The 23,497-nt window shown below is 26.7% G+C and overlaps 6 protein-coding genes across 6 annotated transcripts; 4 read left to right on the forward strand and 2 right to left on the reverse strand.

Annotated features, from left to right (window-relative positions):
- Positions 1-2,146: 2,146 nt before the first annotated feature.
- OCT59_020311 (uncharacterized protein) lies at positions 2,147-2,491 on the forward strand (the record flags this gene model as incomplete). Its single annotated transcript, XM_066149103.1, has 1 exon — positions 2,147-2,491. The coding sequence occupies one exon, from the start codon at positions 2,147-2,149 to the stop codon at positions 2,489-2,491; it is 345 nt and encodes a 114-aa protein (XP_065990050.1).
- Positions 2,492-2,688: 197 nt separating this feature from the next.
- OCT59_020312 (uncharacterized protein) lies at positions 2,689-3,324 on the forward strand (the record flags this gene model as incomplete). Its single annotated transcript, XM_066149104.1, has 2 exons — positions 2,689-2,691; positions 2,971-3,324. 2 exons carry the CDS (start codon positions 2,689-2,691, stop codon positions 3,322-3,324), a joined length of 357 nt encoding a protein of 118 aa, XP_065990051.1.
- Positions 3,325-7,192: 3,868 nt separating this feature from the next.
- On the reverse strand, positions 7,193-8,271 carry OCT59_020313 (uncharacterized protein; the record flags this gene model as incomplete). The annotated part of the gene is made up of 4 exons (XM_066149105.1): positions 7,193-7,203; positions 7,301-7,346; positions 7,429-8,143; positions 8,219-8,271. 4 exons carry the CDS (start codon positions 8,269-8,271, stop codon positions 7,193-7,195), a joined length of 825 nt encoding a protein of 274 aa, XP_065990052.1.
- A 2,029-nt stretch (positions 8,272-10,300) lies between these two features.
- Positions 10,301-12,970, reverse strand: OCT59_020314 (uncharacterized protein; the record flags this gene model as incomplete). The annotated part of the gene is made up of 1 exon (XM_066149106.1): positions 10,301-12,970. One exon carries the CDS (start codon positions 12,968-12,970, stop codon positions 10,301-10,303), a length of 2,670 nt encoding a protein of 889 aa, XP_065990053.1.
- Positions 12,971-17,756: 4,786 nt separating this feature from the next.
- On the forward strand, positions 17,757-18,215 carry OCT59_020315 (uncharacterized protein; the record flags this gene model as incomplete). The annotated part of the gene is made up of 4 exons (XM_066149107.1): positions 17,757-17,769; positions 17,844-17,882; positions 17,949-18,000; positions 18,101-18,215. The coding sequence occupies 4 exons, from the start codon at positions 17,757-17,759 to the stop codon at positions 18,213-18,215; spliced, it is 219 nt and encodes a 72-aa protein (XP_065990054.1).
- A 2,400-nt stretch (positions 18,216-20,615) lies between these two features.
- Positions 20,616-21,109, forward strand: OCT59_020316 (uncharacterized protein; the record flags this gene model as incomplete). Its single annotated transcript, XM_066149108.1, has 4 exons — positions 20,616-20,691; positions 20,786-20,839; positions 20,971-21,001; positions 21,067-21,109. 4 exons carry the CDS (start codon positions 20,616-20,618, stop codon positions 21,107-21,109), a joined length of 204 nt encoding a protein of 67 aa, XP_065990055.1.
- Positions 21,110-23,497: the final 2,388 nt, after the last annotated feature.

Consider the following 23,497-nt stretch of genomic DNA (forward strand, 5'->3'; position numbering starts at 1 on the left):
TAAATTTAGGATACAGAAAACATTCAATTTTTGTACAATAAAAATTGTGATTATTGTACAACTTGAAAATAGACTTAAATTTAGGATACAGAAAGCAATTTTTAGGTAATCCTACTATACTACTTTCCATCTTACCTGTATGGTTACATTTGACCACTTTTAGGGTCGAATAGACCACTTTTAACCATTACAAATAGATTTTCCTAAGTAAAGTGATTTATGCAGTAAGGTTACACAAAATTCAACTGCATATTTGCTTATAAACGGGCATCTTCCGGACCCATTGGTGAAATTTTTGTATCATCTTGTAACTAAAAAAAAGTCAAAAACTTTTTATTAGGTTACACAATTAGTTCTGACCGGAATTATAATTTGGCCAGAATTATGCGGTAAAAATCAACTCTTAAAATTATATATGTTGATCACGTGATCTGATCGTCAAAATAAATATGATGACGCGCAATGTTTTTGTTTATGTTTTTTTAACCTTTTAACTTTTCTTCAACTTTCTTTTAAAATATTAAGTAAGAAAAACTTGTGTTCTTTATTTTTTTATTTTCCTAACTTTTTACATTTTAATGTTATTAACTTGCTTTCTTCACTAACTTCATACTTTTTTTTTATTACTAATACTAATAATTTACTTTTTAACACTACTAATTTGCTTTCTTCACTAACTTCATACTTTTTTATTACTAACACTATTAATTTACTTTTTAACACTACTAATTTGCTTTCTTCACTAACTTCATACTTTTTTATTTAATACTAATAATTTACTTATACTAATAATTTACTTTCTTCTTTGATACTACTAATTTACTTTCATGTTACTAACATACTTTATTTTATTTTATTTTCTTACAAATTTTTATATTTATGATTATATCAAATTTAGTATTTTATTTATGAAATATTGTGTATATTTTTTATATTTTAAGTCAATAAAAAAAATTCATAATTTCACTTTATAAATTGCCTGTTATTACTGTAAAATTTAACCTATAATTCCTAAAATATGGCCTAAAATTTGGCTCAAAAATCACACAATAATTGTATAAATTCAGGTCAAAAATAGGATAATTATTGAATGAATTACCATGCAATAATTGTGTGATTTATTGCAATTTTTAGCACAATTATTGTATGGTCAAATATACAGAAATCGTAGTGAATTTAATTGAATGATTTTTCAACAAAAATCACACAGACTTTTTTCATAGGGTTGGTTGTGTTGCCTTTGGAAGGCCATCACTTTTTTATGAATTCTTTAATTTTCTTTTTACTCTTTTTCATTTAGTTCTAGATTTTTATAAATCAGAAACTGGACAACGAATAGTTATTTATATCAAGAAATTATACAATAACTATTCGGACTTCTGCTCTATAAGGAACTTGGAAGAACTAATGGGAAGAGGAAATCACATGATACCTTCCCTTTTCATTTGGATTTTTCAAGAATATCCTGAGTCAGCTTATTATTTGACCCATTTAGCAGAGTGACCCTATTAGTGTTATCTTACAATAAAAAGTATCATAATTATGTAATTAATTTAATAAAAAAATATTGGTGTAACTGAGTAATAATGAAAAACAGAAAGATTATATAATTCATTTATTTTTTTGGTAAAAAAAAAATGACTATATGAATTAAGAATCATAATTTGCCATTATTACTACTTATTAATGCAATATTATTGAAAAGATATAATATCAATAAGTGATGCAATATTGACTCATTATTATGAGCAAGGACAAATTTTTTTTTATTTAAAGACCTGCCAAATGATTTTTTTCAATTCAAAAAAAATTTTCAAGAAATTTTTTTCCAAAAATTATTTACAATAATATTTTTTGTAATGCAATATATATTATATCATATATAGTTCTTTACATCTTGATATTATAACTGCTTTATTATTATTTTCTATTCATTTAAATTTTTAGAAAAAGCTGAGAAACTGTATCCTATTTCTTTACTCACCAACGTAAATACTACCTCTCAGGTACATACTACACTGCTGAAAGGCTTAGGATTCCAATTTTATAAATAGTTTGCTTTGATTTCAAAATTTTTACAAAATTTGATAAAATTTTGGCTGTATTTAAAGAAAAAGGTGTATTTTTTATTGTATTTGATTTATAAATGAGACATTTGGAGAATGAAGAAGAGAAAGAAGATGATGATGCTGAAATTCAGCATCAACAACTTAAAAGAAATTGGGCACTCAAAATATGGTGTCAAGAAGAAGAAAGATTAAAGGCTCTGGAAGAAGAAGAAAAGGCTCAAACCACAAAAGCAGAGGAGGAAGAAGAGGAAAGTGAAAGCGAAACTGATTCTGAGAAGGAAGAGCAAACATCAAGAAAATTATTAAAGCCTGTATTTATACCAAAAGCACATAGAGAAACTGTGTTGGAAAGAAAAAGAATGGAAAAATTAGAAGAGAAAGCTGAACACAAAAGATTACAAGAACTTAAGGATTGCAAGTAGTGCTTCGATCCATGTATGGATTGATCCGGATTGATCCGGATTAAATCAAAAATCTGGATGAAATCTGCGGTTTGAACTGGATTTCGTCAGATCCATCCGGATTGCCAGTTTTCGGATAACTTAAAATATTTCCGAAACCAATGATCAGAATTTAACAATTTAAGGCATGTTTGATAGTGCTTGACGTTGCGTATTTAATGGTAGGACTGGATTTTTTGAAATAATTTTTTTTATCCAGATTTTCGTTTAATAACAGTTTTCATCCGGATTAAATTGTTATTCAATCCAGATGACGGATTTCATCCGGATTGAAGCACTAATTGCAAGAAGTTGATGAGATGAGCAAGTAGAATATAAACAATGGAAATTACGTGAGTTATTAAGAATTAAAAGAGATAAAGAGGAAAGAATAGCAAGAGAAATAGAATGTGAAGAGATTGAATGCAGATGTAACATATCTAAAGAACAACACTTAAAAGACAGAACGAATTAAAAAACAGCACAAAGAAAAGCCAAAAGGTCAATACAAATTCCTGCAAAAATATTATCACAAGGGCTCATTTTACTTGAAAGAACATGATGAAATTCTTAAACATAATTATACTTTATCAACACTGGATGAAGTAGCTCACAGGGAAATTTTACCCAAAGTCATGCAAGTTAAAAATTTTGGTCACGTAGGGCAAACTAAATGGACACATTTGATGGATCAAGACACTTTAGTAAAAGATGCACCTTGGAATGCAAAAACAGAAATTAACAAACGAACATTATCAAAATTGAGTAGTTTACATGGAGGGTTTGATAAACCTATAGCAAAGAAAAGTCAATAAAAATATATCTTTTTTTTTTGTTTTCAATCCAAAAATTTTAACTTTTCCAAAATATTTTTTTTCCCGGGCAAATATTGGTATTTGAATATACAATTACAAATAAACTGCGTACACCATTTTGAAAACGGCGATAATAAAAAAATACAAATAATAAAAATAATAAGAAAAATTAAAGGAATATAATTATATACTTTATTATAAAAATAATACTGCACATTAGTTAGAGAATTATTAATTTTATAAATTACTAAATATCATCTAGGTGATCATCATTGGAAGAATTAAGAATATGAATGTATGTGTGGTGAATAAAGTTTTAAAATTAATTTCTCTAAAAGTTTGTTTATTTAGAGTTTGGATGAAGATTTTGATAATAACATGTAAATTTTCAAGGTGGTTAACAAATTTTCTTTAAGAATTTCATGCACATTAAATTATTTTATGTGCACATTCACCTCATTTTAAAAGTGCATTTTCTGCTAATTAGATTACAAAGAAGGATAATATGATTACATTTATTAAACAAAATTTAATGTTAACTATTTTTGATATGATTTTGAGTCAATAAGAACCATTTAATTTATTAACTTATTTGAAATATATATATTAGTTCTTCATTGTTAGATGTATTTATACTGGAAATATTCTGTACTCCTTGAAAAGACATTTATACATGTTCAAGATTATTTAATTGAAAAACATACTAGTCGGATTTATAATTGTTAAACAATTTATAATTTATTTTTATCTAATATATGGTCATATCCAAAATGTATATTAGGCTATTCCAAACTAATAATTAGTTGTCCGGAAGGACTATATATGTCTACGTACTATGAAAAATGATCGATCCCGTGTCCCGGAATTCCAAGGCGTTATGCTGCTAATCAGTAGAAAATTGCGATCACGTGAGTTTCTCTGTACAAGGCTAATTAGTAGAAAATCTTGATATTTATTATGATACCTCGCTCCGGATTTACAATGGTTCCCGTTTCCTAGTTTAATGTCCTTTCTGACTGAAAAATTTGGGAAATGATTTAAACAAGCATGATATTTTATTAAACTAAAAATTAACGTGGTGTAACAGCCTTATGGTTGAATAATACTTTTCAACAAATTAAATTACAATTTTTCCTTTAAAATAAAGCTTTAAATAGAGTTCCAAACATGATGACCTGAACTGAAATTTTTATTTAAAAATTTAAAATTGAATATCTCCGTCAATTCGAAATGAAATAACTACCATTAGATTTGTCTCATTGAGATGAATCTAATGGGCCATAATTGAACGTTTTCTGATCATTAAATGCCAAGATATCGTAAAATAATCTATTAGCCATCTGATATCTGAAACTTCATCTCTATCCTTCTTCCCTCTTTCGCCCCTTCTCTTTCCTATCCTACTAATTCCGTGACGAAACATTTTAGACAGTACTGGTAAAATTTCTAGTGTTTTTTTTTTTATTCTTTTAACGAACTGTTTCTAATTGCTTATTTTTTTTATTTATTTTAGCCAATAAGATTTTTATTAGTTTTTTTCCTTTATTTCTTAACGATTTTAACAAACAGTATCTAACGTTTTGTTAATTTTTTCTTTTTAGACGGTTCTTTTGATTTATGTTTCATCAATTTTCATGATCATGACGGATTTTCTTGCGGTAAGTTATTTTTTTTAAAAAACATTTTTTGTTTTAAACAAAACATACTAATATTTCATTTTTTTTAGACTTTTCTTTTTCATATTTCTCTGGCACGTGGCATTTCGGTAAGTTCAAACTGTTTTTAAATTTTTTTATTTTAATGAATGTTTCATTTTATTTCCTTTTTTTTAGACATCCTTTTTTTCGGGTAATTGAACGTGAATTCCAGCAAGTAGAAAAAAAATATTTTTTTTTTATTAACTTTTACTAACTGTTCATTTTTTTTTTAGACGACTGGGTTTTCAGGTATTCAAACGGTTACTATAATTATGTTAATTATGTTTGTATCTTTTTATTAGTATAACATTATTAGATATATTATAAATTTATTTAGTTATTTATTTAATAGTTTTATAAGTAGATTGACTTGTTTGAAATTTTTTTAAAAAAATCACGTATTTTCTTTTATGAGACAGGAACTCCGCAGTCAAGCGTTATAAAATTTACTGGTTAGGGACCTTCACACCTGTTCCGGGCTATTTCCCTTTTGATGAATCACCTTATCATGATACGTCTAATAAAAAATATATTAATGAAAATGAGATCATATTAGCATAATCGTTACCGTATGCAATGATAATATTGTATCGTGGTAATTAGGTTCATTTTAACAGGGTTGTACTATCACAAAATTTTTTTATATTAACGGAGTATCTATTATTTGGAGAACTACACAGTTTTCCTTCACATATCGTGGATGAATTCCATTTATTGTGTACATCAGGCATGTGTTATCTCTTGGATATATAACAATTTGTCTCTACATTAGACGACGTTCTGAGATTAAGAACGTGATAAATCATCAATCATGGCGGATTTATGAAATTTGACAGTATTTTAACCACCAAATTATTATTTAAGTCACAAAAAGTTTTTTTGTACCCCAAATTTTGCGTCTAACCAATTTTCCCACTATACATTATAACCAATTTTTCCAGCATTAAAGGTGCGTCATTATTTGACATTTTTTCAATTGATATCACATGTTTTCTGTAACTCAATTTTAACTCCTGCAGGGGTTTTTGCCAAATTTCATAAATCCGCCGCAATGTATATTTAGTATTAAGTTAATTATAATCCTCGGAATCCTCGGGTATCCTCGGATTTCTGCAGATCATCTGTCGGATATCCGTTCACGCCGCAATTTTACAATAAACTCTCGCTACTAACAAATAATTTTACTATTATGCCATATATAATTATTTGACTGATATTTTTGTCAACGGTTAAATATAAATATGTTTGCAACCATTTTAATAAATATATTCTATTATTAAATTTTATTGCATGGACTTCTAGTTTGTTTGATAAAAATATGGGATCGTCACTGGTGATACAATATACTTTATTGCATATAAAAAGCAAATAAGAATGCATGTTACCTGTAACAACCGTTATTACTGTTTATGTAGCAAAATTCTAAACAAGTTTTAAAAAGAATTCTAAAAGAGGTAAACAGATAAATTTCAAGTTTGAGAAATTTTTTTTTGTATAAATTGCCGCCGATTTAACGTACCATCGCACCATAAATCAAAAAACTTTGAAAGTTTTGTGGTAAAAATTTTTTTTTCAAAAATAAAATAACAAAAATACTTAAATAAAATAATAATCATGAAATCGACAATAATTCTACTTTATTTAATAATTTGTTTGATAACAATTTCAACGGGAATTCCGGGTAAGAATAAAATATACATAATATAACATAATTTGTATACTGTATTTATTTATAAATGTCTATATCTAATTTTTTTTTTTTAAATATACGTAATTTAGTTATCAGTGACGGGACCGAAATAAAAGAAAAGCGTTATAACATTCATGTAAATTCACCGTGTTATCAATATTTTCGGTCTGACAATGCGATGTTAAAATTTTGTAAGAAAACACGAGAAAATTAAAAATGAACTTTGGCTCATTTCATTGAAGAGAAAAGTATAGATTTATTAAGCAATTATTTTATTGTATTATGCATTTAGAATTTTATAATATAATTTTTACTAGAAACTGTTTTGTTAGATACAATTCATTTAGAAATTTAGTAATAAGTATATAATATATACATATATATATTTAATAAATAATAATAAAAAAACATTTAATAATATAAAAATTTAACTTTTAAGATCGATCAATAGCTCACGGTAATTTTTTTTCTTCAAAACCAGTTAAATCGCAACTAATATTCCACCATAATTTTTGTAAATCTTCTTTATAACTATCATCACTTGATTTATCAATTTGGCAAAATTTATTAATGTATAAAGCGCTCTTACTTTCAAGTTCTGGCGATGTTGCTGCATAAACAATCACTGCCCCTCCCTATTTTTTAAATTTTTTCAAATAAAAGTTAAATAATTAAATTTAATTTCTCGTTCTCTTTCCTAAAAAGAAAATACGTTACCTGTTCGGGCGTTCTGGTAAAAGAGGCAAAAGGAAGAATGTATTTCATAAGAAGTTTAACATATGAAGGACTTTCTCTTGCCAACTCAGTTTGAGGCACGAATCCAGGTTCAATAGCAAATATTGAAATTTTTTTCTTTTCATCCTTTTCTTCCTCTAATAACTTATTTAATTGGTAAAAAAATAACATTTGAGCTAATTTAGTATTTTTATAAAATAACATACTATCATACCCTTTACTACCATCTAAATTTTCTATCTCTAATTTTGGTCCTATTTTGTTATGACCTTCACCCGGTTTATGTAAAGAACTATTAACAAAAATAATTCTAGAATTAAATGATTCCAATTTATTTTGTTGTTCGGAACTCCATTTAATTCTATCTAATAATAAATTTATTAAAAGAAAATATGATAAATGATTAGTTTGAAATGTCGTCTCTAAATTATCTTCGGTTGTACTTAATTTTGATTTAACTGTTGCAGCATTTAATATTAATATATTTAAAGGTAGAATTGGATCTCTCGTAAGTAATCCTTGTGCGAATGATTTAACTGAAGTAAATGATGATAAGTCAAGTTTTGATATTTCAATACTATGTTGTGACGGGATTGTTAAAGCTGAAATGGCTTTTTCTGTTTCTGTAACATTACGTACGGCAAGAATTAGATGATATGGTGTCGAATGTTGTATTAATTGTTTTAATGCCTCGAAACTTTTTTTTTATTCAAGAATTATCGTTAGAATGTAGTTAACGATTTAATAAAGAAAAAATAGGCATTTTATTTACCCTAATCCGGAGTTGGCTCCTGTTAAGATAATAACTTTACGTTCCTGAGACATTATTATATCAAGAAAAAAAACATGCGGTTTAAAAAAACGTAAACTTTATTTATATTTATATAAGAAATTTTCATTCCTTTTTCGGAACCAAAATTGATGATCGAATCACACGATAGAATATTCCCGATCCATTTGGATTGGGGCAATTACATGTGAGAATCATTTTATGTTACGTACCAAATTCACATGATCTTTAATGATATGCAAATATTTATATTAGTTTTTATTAGCAGGTAAAAATCAATATTTTCTCCCAACCCAATTTTGAGATGGATTGCCCTAATTTCGGATTATCGTTTCCTTACCCTTATACTTAAAAAATATTTATTATTTTATGATGTATTTTTTTCCTTTTTTATAAAGATTTACGTCTTAACTAATGAGCGGGATGTTAAGTTCCGGTATTCTAACTTGGCGGTTATTTCAACAATTATCCTAAATGTAAATAGATAATAGAATTCACAAGCCAAAGATAAAAAAAATTAAAAATATTTAAGAAATGTATTTTTATTGTAAGAAAAAATCTAACTATCAATAAATTGAATATAAACATTAATCTAATAAATATTTAATGCTTCATCTTTGAAATTTGCATTAAAATATTGATTGCAACGTTAACAAAATTGTCGAGTGCAACTAAAAAGTTAAGTTCTTACTACAGTTTGAAAGAAAATATATAACTATAACAGAAATGGTAAAAAAAAAAAAATTTTTTTTAGTAAAATCTCGAGTGGTGAACATATCGGAAGATCTTTGAAATCTGGTACATACATTTTTTTTACGACCGTCACAAACATTTCCAAATACACGACCACAAACTCAGATTATTTCCTTGGCCTTAGATCACCTCCTTACTATTCCAATACATTGTTCGATTTTCGCCTAAATAAATTGACATATACACAAAAAGGACCAAAGTTAGTAACATTCGGATTAAACATTGCATCATCTAGATTCTTGATATTATTCGTTATTATTAAAGGTTAATAACTGAAATAGCAAATAGTATTTAATTGTTAATAAATTTGATTCCAAATTTGTCAAATTTGCTCGAATCTATGCTGTCCGAAACCTGATGGTCTTGGCAATTGTGCCATTTATTAAGTAGTAAAGAATTATTGAAGAATAAATTGCTCAAATAATAGTAATTATTGATAAATTATTAATTAATAGTTACTCGGCTTCTGACGATCTATTTACTGTATATTATTAATTGACGATAAAGGTGCATTATTACATAATAAGTCTATTAACACTCCGGACTAATATGTACTTATTCTAGCTCTAATTCTAATTATATGACATGAAATAATTCGAACTTTATTGATCACTTCTTGGGGTAAGTGGAAATCGGAAGGGGAGATCCCTTGTGTAAGACTCATTTCCAAAAGCCAAAATCACCTTTTGATTATTTATTTATAAGGTAGATTAAGTTTTGTATAGGTTTATAGGTAGCTTGAAAATAAAGTAGATAGATTAGATTTGGTTTTAATAAATATTTTATATATAAGATACGAATCTTGAACTTCAGCCTGAGCTAAATGGTATAGTTATAAATGTCCGTTTAGAGAAGGAAAAAAAAACGCTTAAATTTTTTTTTTTATTTTATTTTTAAAATATAAACAAAGACGGGAGTAACCACCGTACGTGTATGTAAAAACACTAACCAAAACAGTGTAATTAATTCGAGCTCAGTCTTTATTTCTACGTATCCATTCTGACCCAATTACCCGCTTAAATCGAAAAAATCAAAAATTTTTTTCTTGACGGATGACTGATCACACGGAACATATGATTTTGGACCAGATAGGAATATAACTTTATATTAAGAAATGGATAGAACTTATATTTTATTAGGCATAGACATAATAGAAAAATAAATACATTAACAATATGAAGAATAATAAATAAAGAATGTAAAGAATGAATAAAAACGATAAATATGATTATAAATTTTTAACTACTACTATTTTTTGATAAACTTAGTACAAAACTTTAAATCGACCGTAAAGGAAATAATTTATAGAACTTAAGTATTTTGTTGCTTTAAAAGTACATCCAGAATTTCTTGAACATCTAAACATCCATTTTCTATAACTTTCTTATACCAATAAATAGCATTTTCTATATTTTTGGTAGTCCCTTCACCATGTTCATATAAATATGCAAGACTTTTTTGTGCATTAATATTTCCTCCTTCTGCTGCCAATTTATATAAATCAAATGCTCCTACTTTATCAATATCAGTTTCAATTCCTTTCTCATAATAATATCCAAGTTTATATTGAGCATCAATAAATTCTTGATCGGCCGATTTTTTATAAAACTCGAATGCTGTAGCTTGATTTTTCCAAACACCCTTGCCTAATTCATAAAATTCACCTAATTTATATAACGCGACTCTATTATCACTTTCTGCAGCCTTATGGTACCAATAATTAATTTTATCTAAATCATTTGTTATTTCTTCAAAGTTGTTCTGGAAATTATTTCCAGCTGCTTCATTGTACAATTCAAACCCCTTTTCCTTATTAATTTCAGTTCCAATACCATTTACATAACAATATCCAAGTTGAAATTTTGCTTCTATAAGTCCATTTTCAGCAGATTTTTTATAAAACTCAAATGCTTTAATTTTATTTATCGAAACACCCTTGCCTAATTCATAAAGTTCACCTACATTATATTGTGCATATATATTTCCATTTCCTGCCGATATTTTAAACCAGTAAAAACTTTTTTCTAAATCTTTATTTGTTCCTTCGCCATGTTCATATAAGGACCCTAATACATTTTGAGCGTAAATATGTCTTTTTTCAGCAGCTATTTTAAACAATTCAAATGCTTTTATTTTATTAATTTCAGTGCCAACGCCATTACTGTAACAATATCCAAGCTCAAACTGAGCTTCTAGATATCCTTGATCAGCTGATTTTTTGTAATATTCAAATGCTTTTTTTTCATCTTTTTCCACACCTTTTTCATATCTGTAACATTTTCCCAGATTGCATTGTGCTATACTATGTCCGTTTTCTGCTGCTTTATTGTACCAGTAAACAGCTTTTTCTAAATTTTTTCTTTCTTCATATAAAACCCCAAGATTATTTTGTGCAATGAAATGTTCTTTTTTGGCTGCTATTTCATATAACTCAAATGCTTTTATTTTATTGACTTCTGTTCCAATTCCTTTATCATAATAGTATCCGAGTATAAATTGAGCATCTAAATATCCTTGATCTGCCGATTTTTTATAATATTCAAAGGCTTTAACTTCACTTTTTTCAACTTCGATCCCATGCCTATAGTAATAAGCTAAATCATACTGTGCTACTTCATATCCATTTTCTGCTGCCTTGGTATACCAGTAAATTGCTTTCTTTAGGTCAAGACTTTTATATAAAGTTCCAAGATTATATTGTGCAATTTTATGTTCTTTTTCAGCAGCAATTTTGTATAATTCAGATGCCTTCGTTTTATTAATTTTAATTCCAATTCCGAGACTATAACAAAGTCCAAGTTCAAATTGAGCATCTAAATATTCTTGATCAGCTGATTTTTTAAAATATTCAAAAGCTTTATTTTCATTTCTTTCTATACCATTTTCTCCATTTACATAAACTTTGCCTAAATTGTATTGTGCGAATTTATTTCCATTTTCTGCTGCTTTTTCATACCAGAAAATAGATTTTTCTAAATCTTTTACCATTCCAATTCCATATTGATAATAATTACCCAACATATTTTGTGCAAGTGAATATCCTCCTTTAGAAGATTCAATATAATATTCAATAGCTTTCTCATCATCTTTATTAATTCCTATTCCGTTTTGATAACAAATGCCTAAATTATATTGTGCATATATATTTCCTTTTTCAGTAGCTTTTAAATACCATTCAAATGATTTCTTTTCATTTTTTGTTATTCCTATTCCATTTTGATAACAATAACCTAAATTATTTTGTGCACTAGAATTTCCCCCTTCTGCCGATTTTAAATAACATTCAAATGCTTTAAACTCATCCTTACTTTTTCCTATTCCAAATTGAAAGCAGAAACCTAAATTATTTAATTCAGTTAATTCTCTCTTTTTGGTATATCCCATTTGATTTTGATTAAAATTTTTATCTGGTGATTCAAAATACTTCTCTATTGTACTTAACTCATCTTTATATAAATTTATTTCTAATCCATTAAAATATTCAAAATGGTCATATGACATGATATTTTCCAACTTATTTGTAATTGAAACTTTTTTACTTACAATAATATCTCCATAATAATAAAATGATAATAAATATTTTGCAATAATAATATTAAGTAAATGATACATAGAATTAATAGTACCATCTTTATTATTAATAGATAACGAATATAATTTCAAAGAATTATTTTTATTTTTATCAATAAATTTGGTATCATCATCATCAAAACCTATTATAATATTATTATGTTCATAAAAAAATCCTATTAAACTTGAAAACCAATTTTCACTTTCTTTATGATTTTCCATTAATTTTAAAATTATTTCAGGATTTTTTTCATTATGATTTAAATAATCTTTCGTCCAATTTGTTAAAAAAATATTTTTAAATTTAGGATAATATTCTATTTTTATTATTTGACGATAAAAATCTTTTAAAAATTCTTTTAAAAAATTTTCATCATCTTTCGTTATATTATTATTATTATTTGAATACATTATGTTTTTTCAAGAAATTCTTTTTTTGTTGAAAAAAGAAATTTTTTTTTTTTATTTAATGCAATTTCGGAGTTTTCTGTTTCATATTCCGAAAAAAGAAATCTTGTATGGAAATCCTCATAAGTTGTGTCGCACCAATCAAAAGTATTTGTATGACTGGTGTTATTTACATTTGGTGTTATGAGAATATTGTATTATGCTTTGTATCGGTTATCAGAAGAACTTGAAAGGAATTAAAAAATCGTCAATTTATGCAAAGAATGACTATTTGTGTATTTTTTTTTTCTTAACGAATCAAAATATCATGGTTAAATAAAACTCGAATATAGAAATATTTTAAAAATCATAATTCATTATTAACCTTATTGCCTCGTTCGAAGAATTCACGTCGTGACTGTAGTATATTCACTTCGAATATTTTTTTTATTACTTATTTACCTTATTTAAAATTCTATTAATTTTGGAAGAATTTATCCAAACATTTTAATGCAATTTTAACTGATTAATTTTTGAATTAAGATGTGCTATTAACGTAACTATATATACACGAATAAAGTAATATATATTTGATTTATGATAAAAGAAATTAAGCCGACAAGAATTTTTTTTTACATACGAGTTCAAATGTATTATATGTATTATGCTGCAATTTCTACCGATCAGTAAAATCGTAAAAACTAGATTATTTTGGTGCTAAATTGTAACTCAAACCGATTTCAAGAAAATTTTGATAAATGGCCCAATGGAAATGAATTAATAGACAAGTTTATACAGGATGCTCAATGAATATACTCGTGGTATATCACATGTTTGACACGGCACGATGACACATTTTTTTCCAATCGATAACTATTGAATTAATCGAAAAATTGTCATATATATGCTTGACCCGAAATTTGATTTTTTTTTTTATGATATGTTATCCTACAGCCAAATGGTGATGATATTTTTTTATTAAAAGCTATAAATAAACTACAATCATATTATTTTAAATAACATGTAATCAATAGTTTGTTGTATTTATAAGCATGATCATCAGCAATTATTTGATCGGGGTTAGAATATCACCAAACTGTCATGTTATTTTCATATTCATAGTAAAAATGACATCATTGATTACATACATCATGTTCGGCTGCGTTAATACGTAAGTTTAAAATTTTTAATAATTAATATACACTTTTATGATTACATATTTTTTTACACTTTATGCCTGCTTCAGTTATTTATTTGATGAATTCAGTTAAAATATTTATATTTAAATATGTCAAAAATGACTTATTAAATAAATGCATCAATACACGTTAAATAATATTTAAAATAAAGTTGGGCACGTTAATTAACAATCTATCAATAAGTGTATTATCAGTAGAAGTTCAGAAAAAACCTTAATCGATTAATAATCGATTAAATTAATCAGTTAAATTTAATTTATAGTTAATTAATCGATCAAACCTTAGTCGATTCCAAATATTTAATGAATAAGTAATTTTTTCATTCATCTATTTTGATTTTTTTTAAAATAATTTAACTTTAAATAGGTGATGTGATGTAATGCTAGCTTGGTAAAAGATTCCAGATTCAAAATATTATTAATTATATTATCCTTGAAAAATTTGTTTGACCATAGTGAACAAATATTCTTTTTTTCAAATTATTACAGTATTTAAAGTATTTAACTAAATTAATCACTATTTTCATTTTTATAATTTCATAGTAATTTTTCATGGTAATTATATGATTATCAATTTATCATTTGTACCATTTAGCAAATAGGGATCTATCCAGGTGATTCCTGGATGCATCCAGGGTAACTACACTGGATTTTTGATCGATACGTCGTAAAGTGCACGATATAGAGGACGACTTTATCTAGTGACATTATTAATTTTGGGCGCAGTATTATATTTAATTTAGGTGTTTAAAATTTTTAAGTGTTTAAATTTACTGAGGTCCGAAATGACCTTAAACTAGCGATTGGTTAATTAATTTAATTTACTGAATTCCGGAATGACGTTAACTCTACCATGATTAATTTTATTGGTCGGAGAATAACTAGGAAATTTTATAATTTGAGTAAATTTTTATATGTAGATCATTTTGAACTGAGATACGAACCACAATTTTATTTCAAAGGAAATTCCGACACAATTTTTGGAGAAATTAATTTTAGCAATTTTGGAAATTTTTATTTTAATTGTTGACTTAATTTTTTAATTGATTTGAAATTATAATTTAGAAGTTAATTTGTTATTTTAGAATCAGATCGTCATTTAAATAAGCTTTATTTTACATAACAGAAATTCTTTTCTTTCTTAAAATTTCATTTTGATTTTAATTTTTGTTTTGTCTTTTGAACTATAAAAGCTCTTATTGTGCACCATCTAAAATTGATTCAACAAATCATGCACGTAAAGGTGCCCTACAACGCCCACTTGCCAACTTGGCTTAAAAACTATGTCGATCATTTTGCGGGGTGACTGTCGTTTGTAAATCTATTTATAATTTGAAACATCAACATATGTCTGTTTTTCTTTGATCATTCTTATTTTGGTAATTTTTAATGAACTTTTTTTTTTCATCACAATAATTCATTGTCTAATGAAATTATGGGCGTAAATAAAAAAATAACTAATGTAATCATTCTCTTAAAATAATTAATATGTATATAAGTCACTTTTCTCCCCGCGAAAAAATTTTTATAAAATATATACTATAACTAACAATAAATATGGTATATTCTGATTACAAATATTACAATAATTTAGATGATCCAGAAAATGATGAAGACTTTATAAATGGAGTCAAAGAAGTCTTGAAGCAACTTAATATTACAGAAAACATAAATGATATAAAGGATTTTGTTACACTAATGAAGTTTATAAATAGATTAATGACAAAACATCATAATGATTTAGAAAGTGTTATTGCGGATACTGGGGAACCATCATTGCTCGTTAAATCCGAAATTTATAATGAACGACATATCAAGTAGAAAAACGATGAGTTAATCCAGAAGATTATTAATAAATGTTTAGAAAATAACGATAAAGGAGAGCACAAATTTATGCTTGTGGTTTCGCATTTACTTCCAATTCTAGTTAAAAAATCCTATAAAAACCTAGTAGACAATCTCGCGATACAGCTCAACTACAAAAAGATCCCGCAAAATTGGTGCAAAAAATTGGGTGAGGACAATAAATTCATTTCAATTCGTGAACATCTTTGGGGATATAGGTTTCCTAGTTCCAAGAAATCACTCTCGTCCACATTTGACAGGTTTGTATATATCATCCCTTTCACTTTCTCTTAATAAGTTCAATAGGATCACGCATAAATCGCTGTTATAATATAAATTAGATTTAAAAAGGAACCTCGACATTACGCAACGTTGTGTTATGTACCATTACCTGGCCTATGTACCTTCCATGAGGATGCTAGTCGTAATCGTATTTATAGTATCTTGTTCCCCCGTGGCACAAGTCCCTTTATTCGAATGGTAATGTCTAATAAAGATGAGCTATTTTATGATGGACATGCTTATTCCAAGATGATTGATTCTCCATTTTTTCATGCTATTGTCAAGTTCAAGTGGCATACCTTTGCACGGTGGTACTTTCTTACATATTTTATTGTCGTTGTTACTTGGTTCTCCCTTTTAATTGCATCATCCACTGTTGATTTAAATAAAAATATGGAAATTATCAATTTAAATAATGATTATACCGATAAAATTACTATAGCAGCAACTAAAAGTTATATGGCAGCAGTTACAATGATTGGCAATCTTAATGATGCAACAAATACTTTTGTTAACAATATGACGATTGCAGAAGCATCTAAAAGCAATATTGAGTTGATTACGAAGGCGATCAGCAATGTGGCAGCTTCCAAAATTTATAATGTGAACTTCACTTCAGAAATTAACAAAGCGGCAATTGAGGCAGTTTATAACGCAATAATTTACAACACGACGTTTACTGCAGGAATCAGCAACTCAACAATTACGACAATTAACAATAACTATGTTACAGAGATAAATAAAGCAATTAGCGAAATCGACATCACTGCGATTAATAAATTAATTAACAGCACCGATGGTAATCAAATAATAATTGCATGCACAATCATAGAAATTATTATTATTTTTCTATTAGTCCGGCTTCTTATTATATTTAAAATAAATGGCTTGGCTAATCGAGTTCTTAGAGTCCCTTCGAGCTACGTCATAAGCACAGGAGTTCTTTTTAATCTTATAGTTGTAATTCTAAAGCTGTCCCCTCCTGAAGCCTTCAGATCCTTAAAGAATTTTTTTCTGGAACATGGTTATGATTGTATCTCAGTTTTCCAAACTATCACAATCTTTATTTCAGTATTGTGTATAGTTGGATATCTATGTTTATTCAGGAATATTGGACTTTATGCCTATAGTAAGTATCGTAATAATTTTTCTCTATAAATGTTGAGCAAATCTATTAATTAACCACTCTATTATGCAGTTATTATGCATATTTGCAGAAGGGCTATATGTATACTTTTTCTTTTGGGCATACTTTTGTTAAATGTTTCTTATGCAACAATGCGTATATTTGCAACGACCATACCTGATTTTGATGATGATAAAAAAATGTATAATAAAAATACGTATGATAATTACATTAAAACATCAAATAACGTTTGGTCAGGGTTTTTAAATGCTAGTTACGACTATATGTATCCATGGGATAGTCGTTACTTTGTGTCTATAATGAGGATTGCTTTCTCATTGTTTGCATCCATCATAATCATGAACCTTTTGAGTATGTATATCAAGTTCATCGAATCTTTCTTTTTGTCTTTGCAGATTCTTCCTAATATTTTTTTTCCTTTGCAGTTGCATTTGTAAATAATGTCTATGAAGAAGTATACAAACGTAAGTACACTGAATGGACCATGTTTCGGGCGCGAGCAATTGCTTACATTGAACTTACATGTTCAGTACCGAATAATTATTCTTTCTCAAGTTTTTGTTTTATAAATCGTAAAAATAAGTATGTTCAAAATTAGTATAAACGTATTTCTTTATATAATGTTACAGAATTGTATGATTTATTATATTGATTTGCTTATTTACATTATTTACAATTGCAGGGATTATTTTCCTCCAACCATTATTTATGAAGCCAATACTGAAGAGTTTAAAAAGTGGCATGATGAATTACCTAATCTTGAGAAACAGTTGTTCGATTCCACTTATCCGATATAGGACGAAACGGTTTATTTTGTAGAACTTTTTTCTTTTGAAGACGTTTAAAAAAACAACCTTTATTAGTTAGTCATTTCTAATAAAATTTACCAAAAAAATTTCTTATTACCCAATATCATATGATATTTGTACATTAAATAAAAACTTTGATCTCTCTTTCAATTTAGTTTGGTTAAGAAATAATATTTTTAACAATTTAAAAAATAATTCACACCAATCAGATTTAATAATATTGTCGACAATCGTTTATCAAACATTATGGTCATTATGCGTTTATTCAATAATAATATTTCACCGAAATCGTCTTACCCATAATCAACTTGTCTACCGACAGTCATTTTACTGACGGGATCAATTCACTTACAACTTTTTCGCCGATGGTCCTGTATGTCCGTCTTGGTCCTGAGGATCGACCAGTCATATAAAAGACCGCGGTCCGAGAAGTTACGTGATAATTCTGGCCGGCACTATAATGTTGGCCGGAATTATACCAGGCCGGCGTAGGACCGGTCTTTCAGGACCGTAAAGTATTTTTAACCAAGAGGATTATATCACCGATAAATACTAAATAAATAACTGAATTTTTTTTTTATTAATTTTCATTATCCAACATTATTTCATAATATAATAAATACTATTTATCATTTCAGTATCATACTGCTTATAAGCACAATGCTAAATGCACTTTATTTCATAGAAATTTCATATTTGAACACTAGAAAATAAAAAAAATAAATATATAGAATGGATCAAGACTTAATATTAAAATTAAAAAAATATTAAATACTAAAAAGAAACAAAAATATCAACTTAATAATAATTGTAGCTACCGACGTTATTAATTCCTAAAATAAATAAAAAAAATTTGGTGAATGATTTTAGGTGTAAAATAAATCGGACTCCATAATCTTTTATAGTATTTATATGTTCTATTGCTGAAATTTAATCATTCCATGGTAAAAAACAAAAAAAAATCATGCTTATAAAAGTACATAACTGTACATTTTTGTAATGCAAACGCGATTTAGTTTTTGACGTAAAAATATGTGATTTATTTAAATTAAAAAGATCGAATTTCACTAAATGAATACTTATCGTTGGAATTAATTATGGCATATGGAGTTTATACGTAATCCGTAATGCCGTAATTCAAATACCGTAAAATAGAAATATTATGCGATACAAAAAAAAAGAAATCCATTTGAATATATCAACATTGACGTTATAGATTTATAATTTATGACATTATTGAATATGTATTTATGAATAATATATGTCATATTCAAAATGCCGAATTAATAATTCGATAATTCCGAACGTATAACTAAATGTAATTACGGGCGCTCAATTGAAAAAATTCGAATAAAGCGATGCAATTTAAAACATCACATAAGACAATGAAACAAATAATTAAACCCACTCTCCTTACCCTAACAAGACCGTGCTTGCAATAAAAAATCTTTCTCCACTGCTAAAAGCCAACTAGCAGTTGATAACTCAGAAGTAATTACTAATTATTGCAAAAAACACTGAAAGGATTCCGGTCAAACGATTATACTACTACAAAAGAATGAATATTATTTATAAATATGATGGTCCGAAGAAAAATACTATTTAAAATATTAAATTCTTTGATATTTAATCTAAGAAAAGGAAAGATTTACTACTTACCTAGCATCTAATTTCATCGACTTGAACATCAAAGTTAAATTAATGATGAATTTCAAACTTTATCTCTTCTTTTCAACTAAAACCTTAATGTCAGGACTTAGCAGGAGTTATAAGCATCATTGAACGGAATAATGAAACCCAAAGTCCGTAGAAGTTATTGCATTGTAATGCATGTAATAATTATAGTATGTAGTACATCAGATGTTATCAGGTGTATAAAGTTAAAAGTTTCCGAATATACAGTACATAAAAAGGTAAGATCTCGGAATTAGAACCAAAAAGTCCTATAGGTCTTTCTGGTCCTTCCTTTTTTGGATACTTCTTTAAACTCATTACTCATTAGTGCACTTATTTGTTTAAATTAAACTTATCTATTGCTTATCCATAAATATTCCCTGAATATCCGGATTTTACTACCCGGGTTCCGGATTGACAGTTTGTATTTATGCCGAATATCCATTAAAAATAAAAATTTACGGCAGCCGGCACTATTGTAATTCCGGCTTTGAAGAAATGTGGAGTTCGTGTGCTGATCACACCCAACTTATTTATGTTGTTCCAGAATCCCGCTTTAAGGGTAAATTCTTTCTCTTTAAATTTGTTGAAAAAAATAATATAATGTTAGAAAATATTATTAAAATAAAAAACAATATGCATAATAATAAATTTCTAATTGAAAGAATTTTTATAGTAATGTTCTACGCTGTGAATAACGCCTCAAAATAGAACATGGAACCGTCCATTATTTTATTAATACATACAAGTTTACTTATTATATCCTCTTTAGTCAATATGAAACAAAAAGGTTAATAAATACTGATTATTCATCTATAACTGAATATTTTTGTTTTTTTTTACTCACCATATTAATATAATAATTTTGTGATATACAATCGTAGCAAATCAGCGTTTAAAAAGTTATGCATTACAACTTATTAATTCGTATCCACTCAGTAGGTACAATAATATTTAATTGGCCACGTACCACCCAAATACCAATTTTTAATCGGGATAAGAATAATAAATAACGAAAAACTCAATCACATTGAAATAAACTCCACATGCTTTTCGGAGAACCACGCAGACGCAAACAGCATGGCTACCTTTTTAAGCAGGTTGTTAACGACTTCATTTCATCAATATCCATGGAAATATATTAACTCGTTTATTTCGAAAGTAGAATCGTTCAAAGCACTAATATCCTTATTTGTTCTTCCATTTAAAGTAAGTTCAAAAATAACGTCATTTACCGCCATTTTTGCAAATATTGTAAAATCTTTCAATAAGTAAAATAATATTCATCGTAAAAGATTATTCCATTGGTATTTAATATCAAATCTCACAAATAACAAAGTATATTTAATAATAAGACTTAACAGGAATTATTATCAAAGATATTTTTCTTTTTTTTTTGACAGATGGCGTATTTCATTGTCAATATATATATGTATGAAAAATGTTAGATATATTTAGGCAAGAATGAATATTCTTTTCAAAGAATAATTTTTCGTTCTTTTTAAGGTAAGTCATTGTAAAGATTACCATAACTATTTTGATTTATAATTATTTATTTTCTGTGTCCATAGATCGTTGTAAAAAAATTGTAAAAATTGTATAATACGATCTTTCGATTATTAATTATTATTACTAATTCTTTAAATTTATACCTTTTCAGAAAAGTTTCTTTGTTTGTTTGTCAAATTCGGGAACTTCAATGCATGAATGAAAGACTTATTTCACGTGATAGTGTAACATGGATTTAAAAAATGCACAGCAAGTTATATGTTTACGATTGATCGAGTCGAGTTCTTTTAGTAAATGACATTTCCTTCTTTGAATGTTTTATTATTCATTGCTTTTATATTGTTTATAAATTTAGATCTAAATCTGTTAAGTGTTTTCGATTAGCTGAAATTGAGATAATCTTTCAACTTTTTCAAAAATCAATACCGTACATGTATGAAGAAAAAATAAAAAAATCTATTCATTTATTTATTAACAATATTTCATTTCTTTCCATTTACAATAATTACAAAAAAGTTTAATTTTTCTCTTTTAAAGGGAACTATAATAAGAAATGTTTATTAAACCATGAAATCGACTTGATAGGTAACGGTTCGCTAGCCGATTAGAAATTAGAAATTTTATCCCGTATCAATCAGCCATATTATTTGATCCTATATATAATAACAACAAAGATAATTATTCATCGCCACACTATAATTATTCATCACCACAAATTGATAATTATTCATCACCATAAAAAAAGAACTCTCCCAACAACCTCCAAAAACACCTTAAATCTAAAATAATAAAACCACACGCGAAAACTCGCGATACGGTCGAAAGTGTGGGAAGAAAAATTACCTATAAATTAATCTAAAAATACATTAATATCTAAACCCAAAGCCAAGTTATTTTCGAACTGGCTTTCTGAGCCCATTAAATTATAGGATCAAATAATTTGCTTTAAATGGGTAATTTGCTTTAAATGGAATTCTTTGTTCCATTTATATCACGTGAACAGAATGTTCAAGTTTTTTCACCCATGGAACACGGATAAAATATAATCTAATCTCAGAAAAAAAATAAACATTATTGCTAAATTAAATTTGAATAAAAAAAAAAAAAGAAAGAAAGAAAATTAGTAATATGAATTTATTGAATTTACGATGTTCCAATACATAAAATTTCGGTATTGAAAATTTTTATTTTTTTTTATTACGGAGGAGACGATAAACATTTCCGTAATAATATAATAATTGAATAATTGAGAAAAAAAAAATAATAATATTGTAATTATAACTTACATTAATATTTGTTTATTGATAAATAATAATTTATTATTAGTTGACTCTATTGGTAGAAAAATTTGATTTTGTGCGAGAAAAATTTTTCGTTGGTTCACAAATTGTTTTAAGAGATGAAACTTTTGTTTTAATTTAGCAAGTAATATAAATAATAGTCTCGGGGAGATGATTTTTTCAGGTATCATTTTTTTTTTTTTTGTGTGTGGCTGCAAGATATTTTTAAAATTTTATATATATAAAAATTAGTTATAAGGCAAGAATTTTTTTTTAATAAACAAGTATTACGGAGTTAGAAATTTCGCTATTTATTTATTTTTTTTTTATTTTAGGGACTTTATTCCGAGACCCATAGAATTATCAATATAAAAATTTTCAAATATCACCAAAAAAATACACAAAAAAACACCCCCCTCACAAAAAAGGTAATTTCCAAGAATGCAAGATGCGTGTGATTACGTGTGATTATTTAGATAGGTTTGACAATTTCAATAATTCCTTTTAAAAAATTTTTCTTTTCCGAAACATCTCATTTTTTGCAGTAACACAAAACAAAATATAGTAACTTTAAAAGGTCTAGGTTTGGATATATTTGTATATTTATTTTCAAACCTTAAATATAAACTGTACGGTTTCATGGTTCTCATACAGATCTTTATCAAATAAAGTAAAAAAAAAACATAATCCGGTTTTTTTACAGTTTTTAATATTGTTACATTATTTTAGAGCTGATTCTTATTTTTTTCTCTTATGCATTGCATTAAAACATGATCTACATTATATATGTCTAAATATTTTTTTTAT

The sequence above is a fragment of the Rhizophagus irregularis genome, chromosome 3 (assembly GCF_026210795.1).
Source record: "Rhizophagus irregularis chromosome 3, complete sequence".
NCBI classification, from domain to species: domain Eukaryota; kingdom Fungi; phylum Glomeromycota; class Glomeromycetes; order Glomerales; family Glomeraceae; genus Rhizophagus; species Rhizophagus irregularis.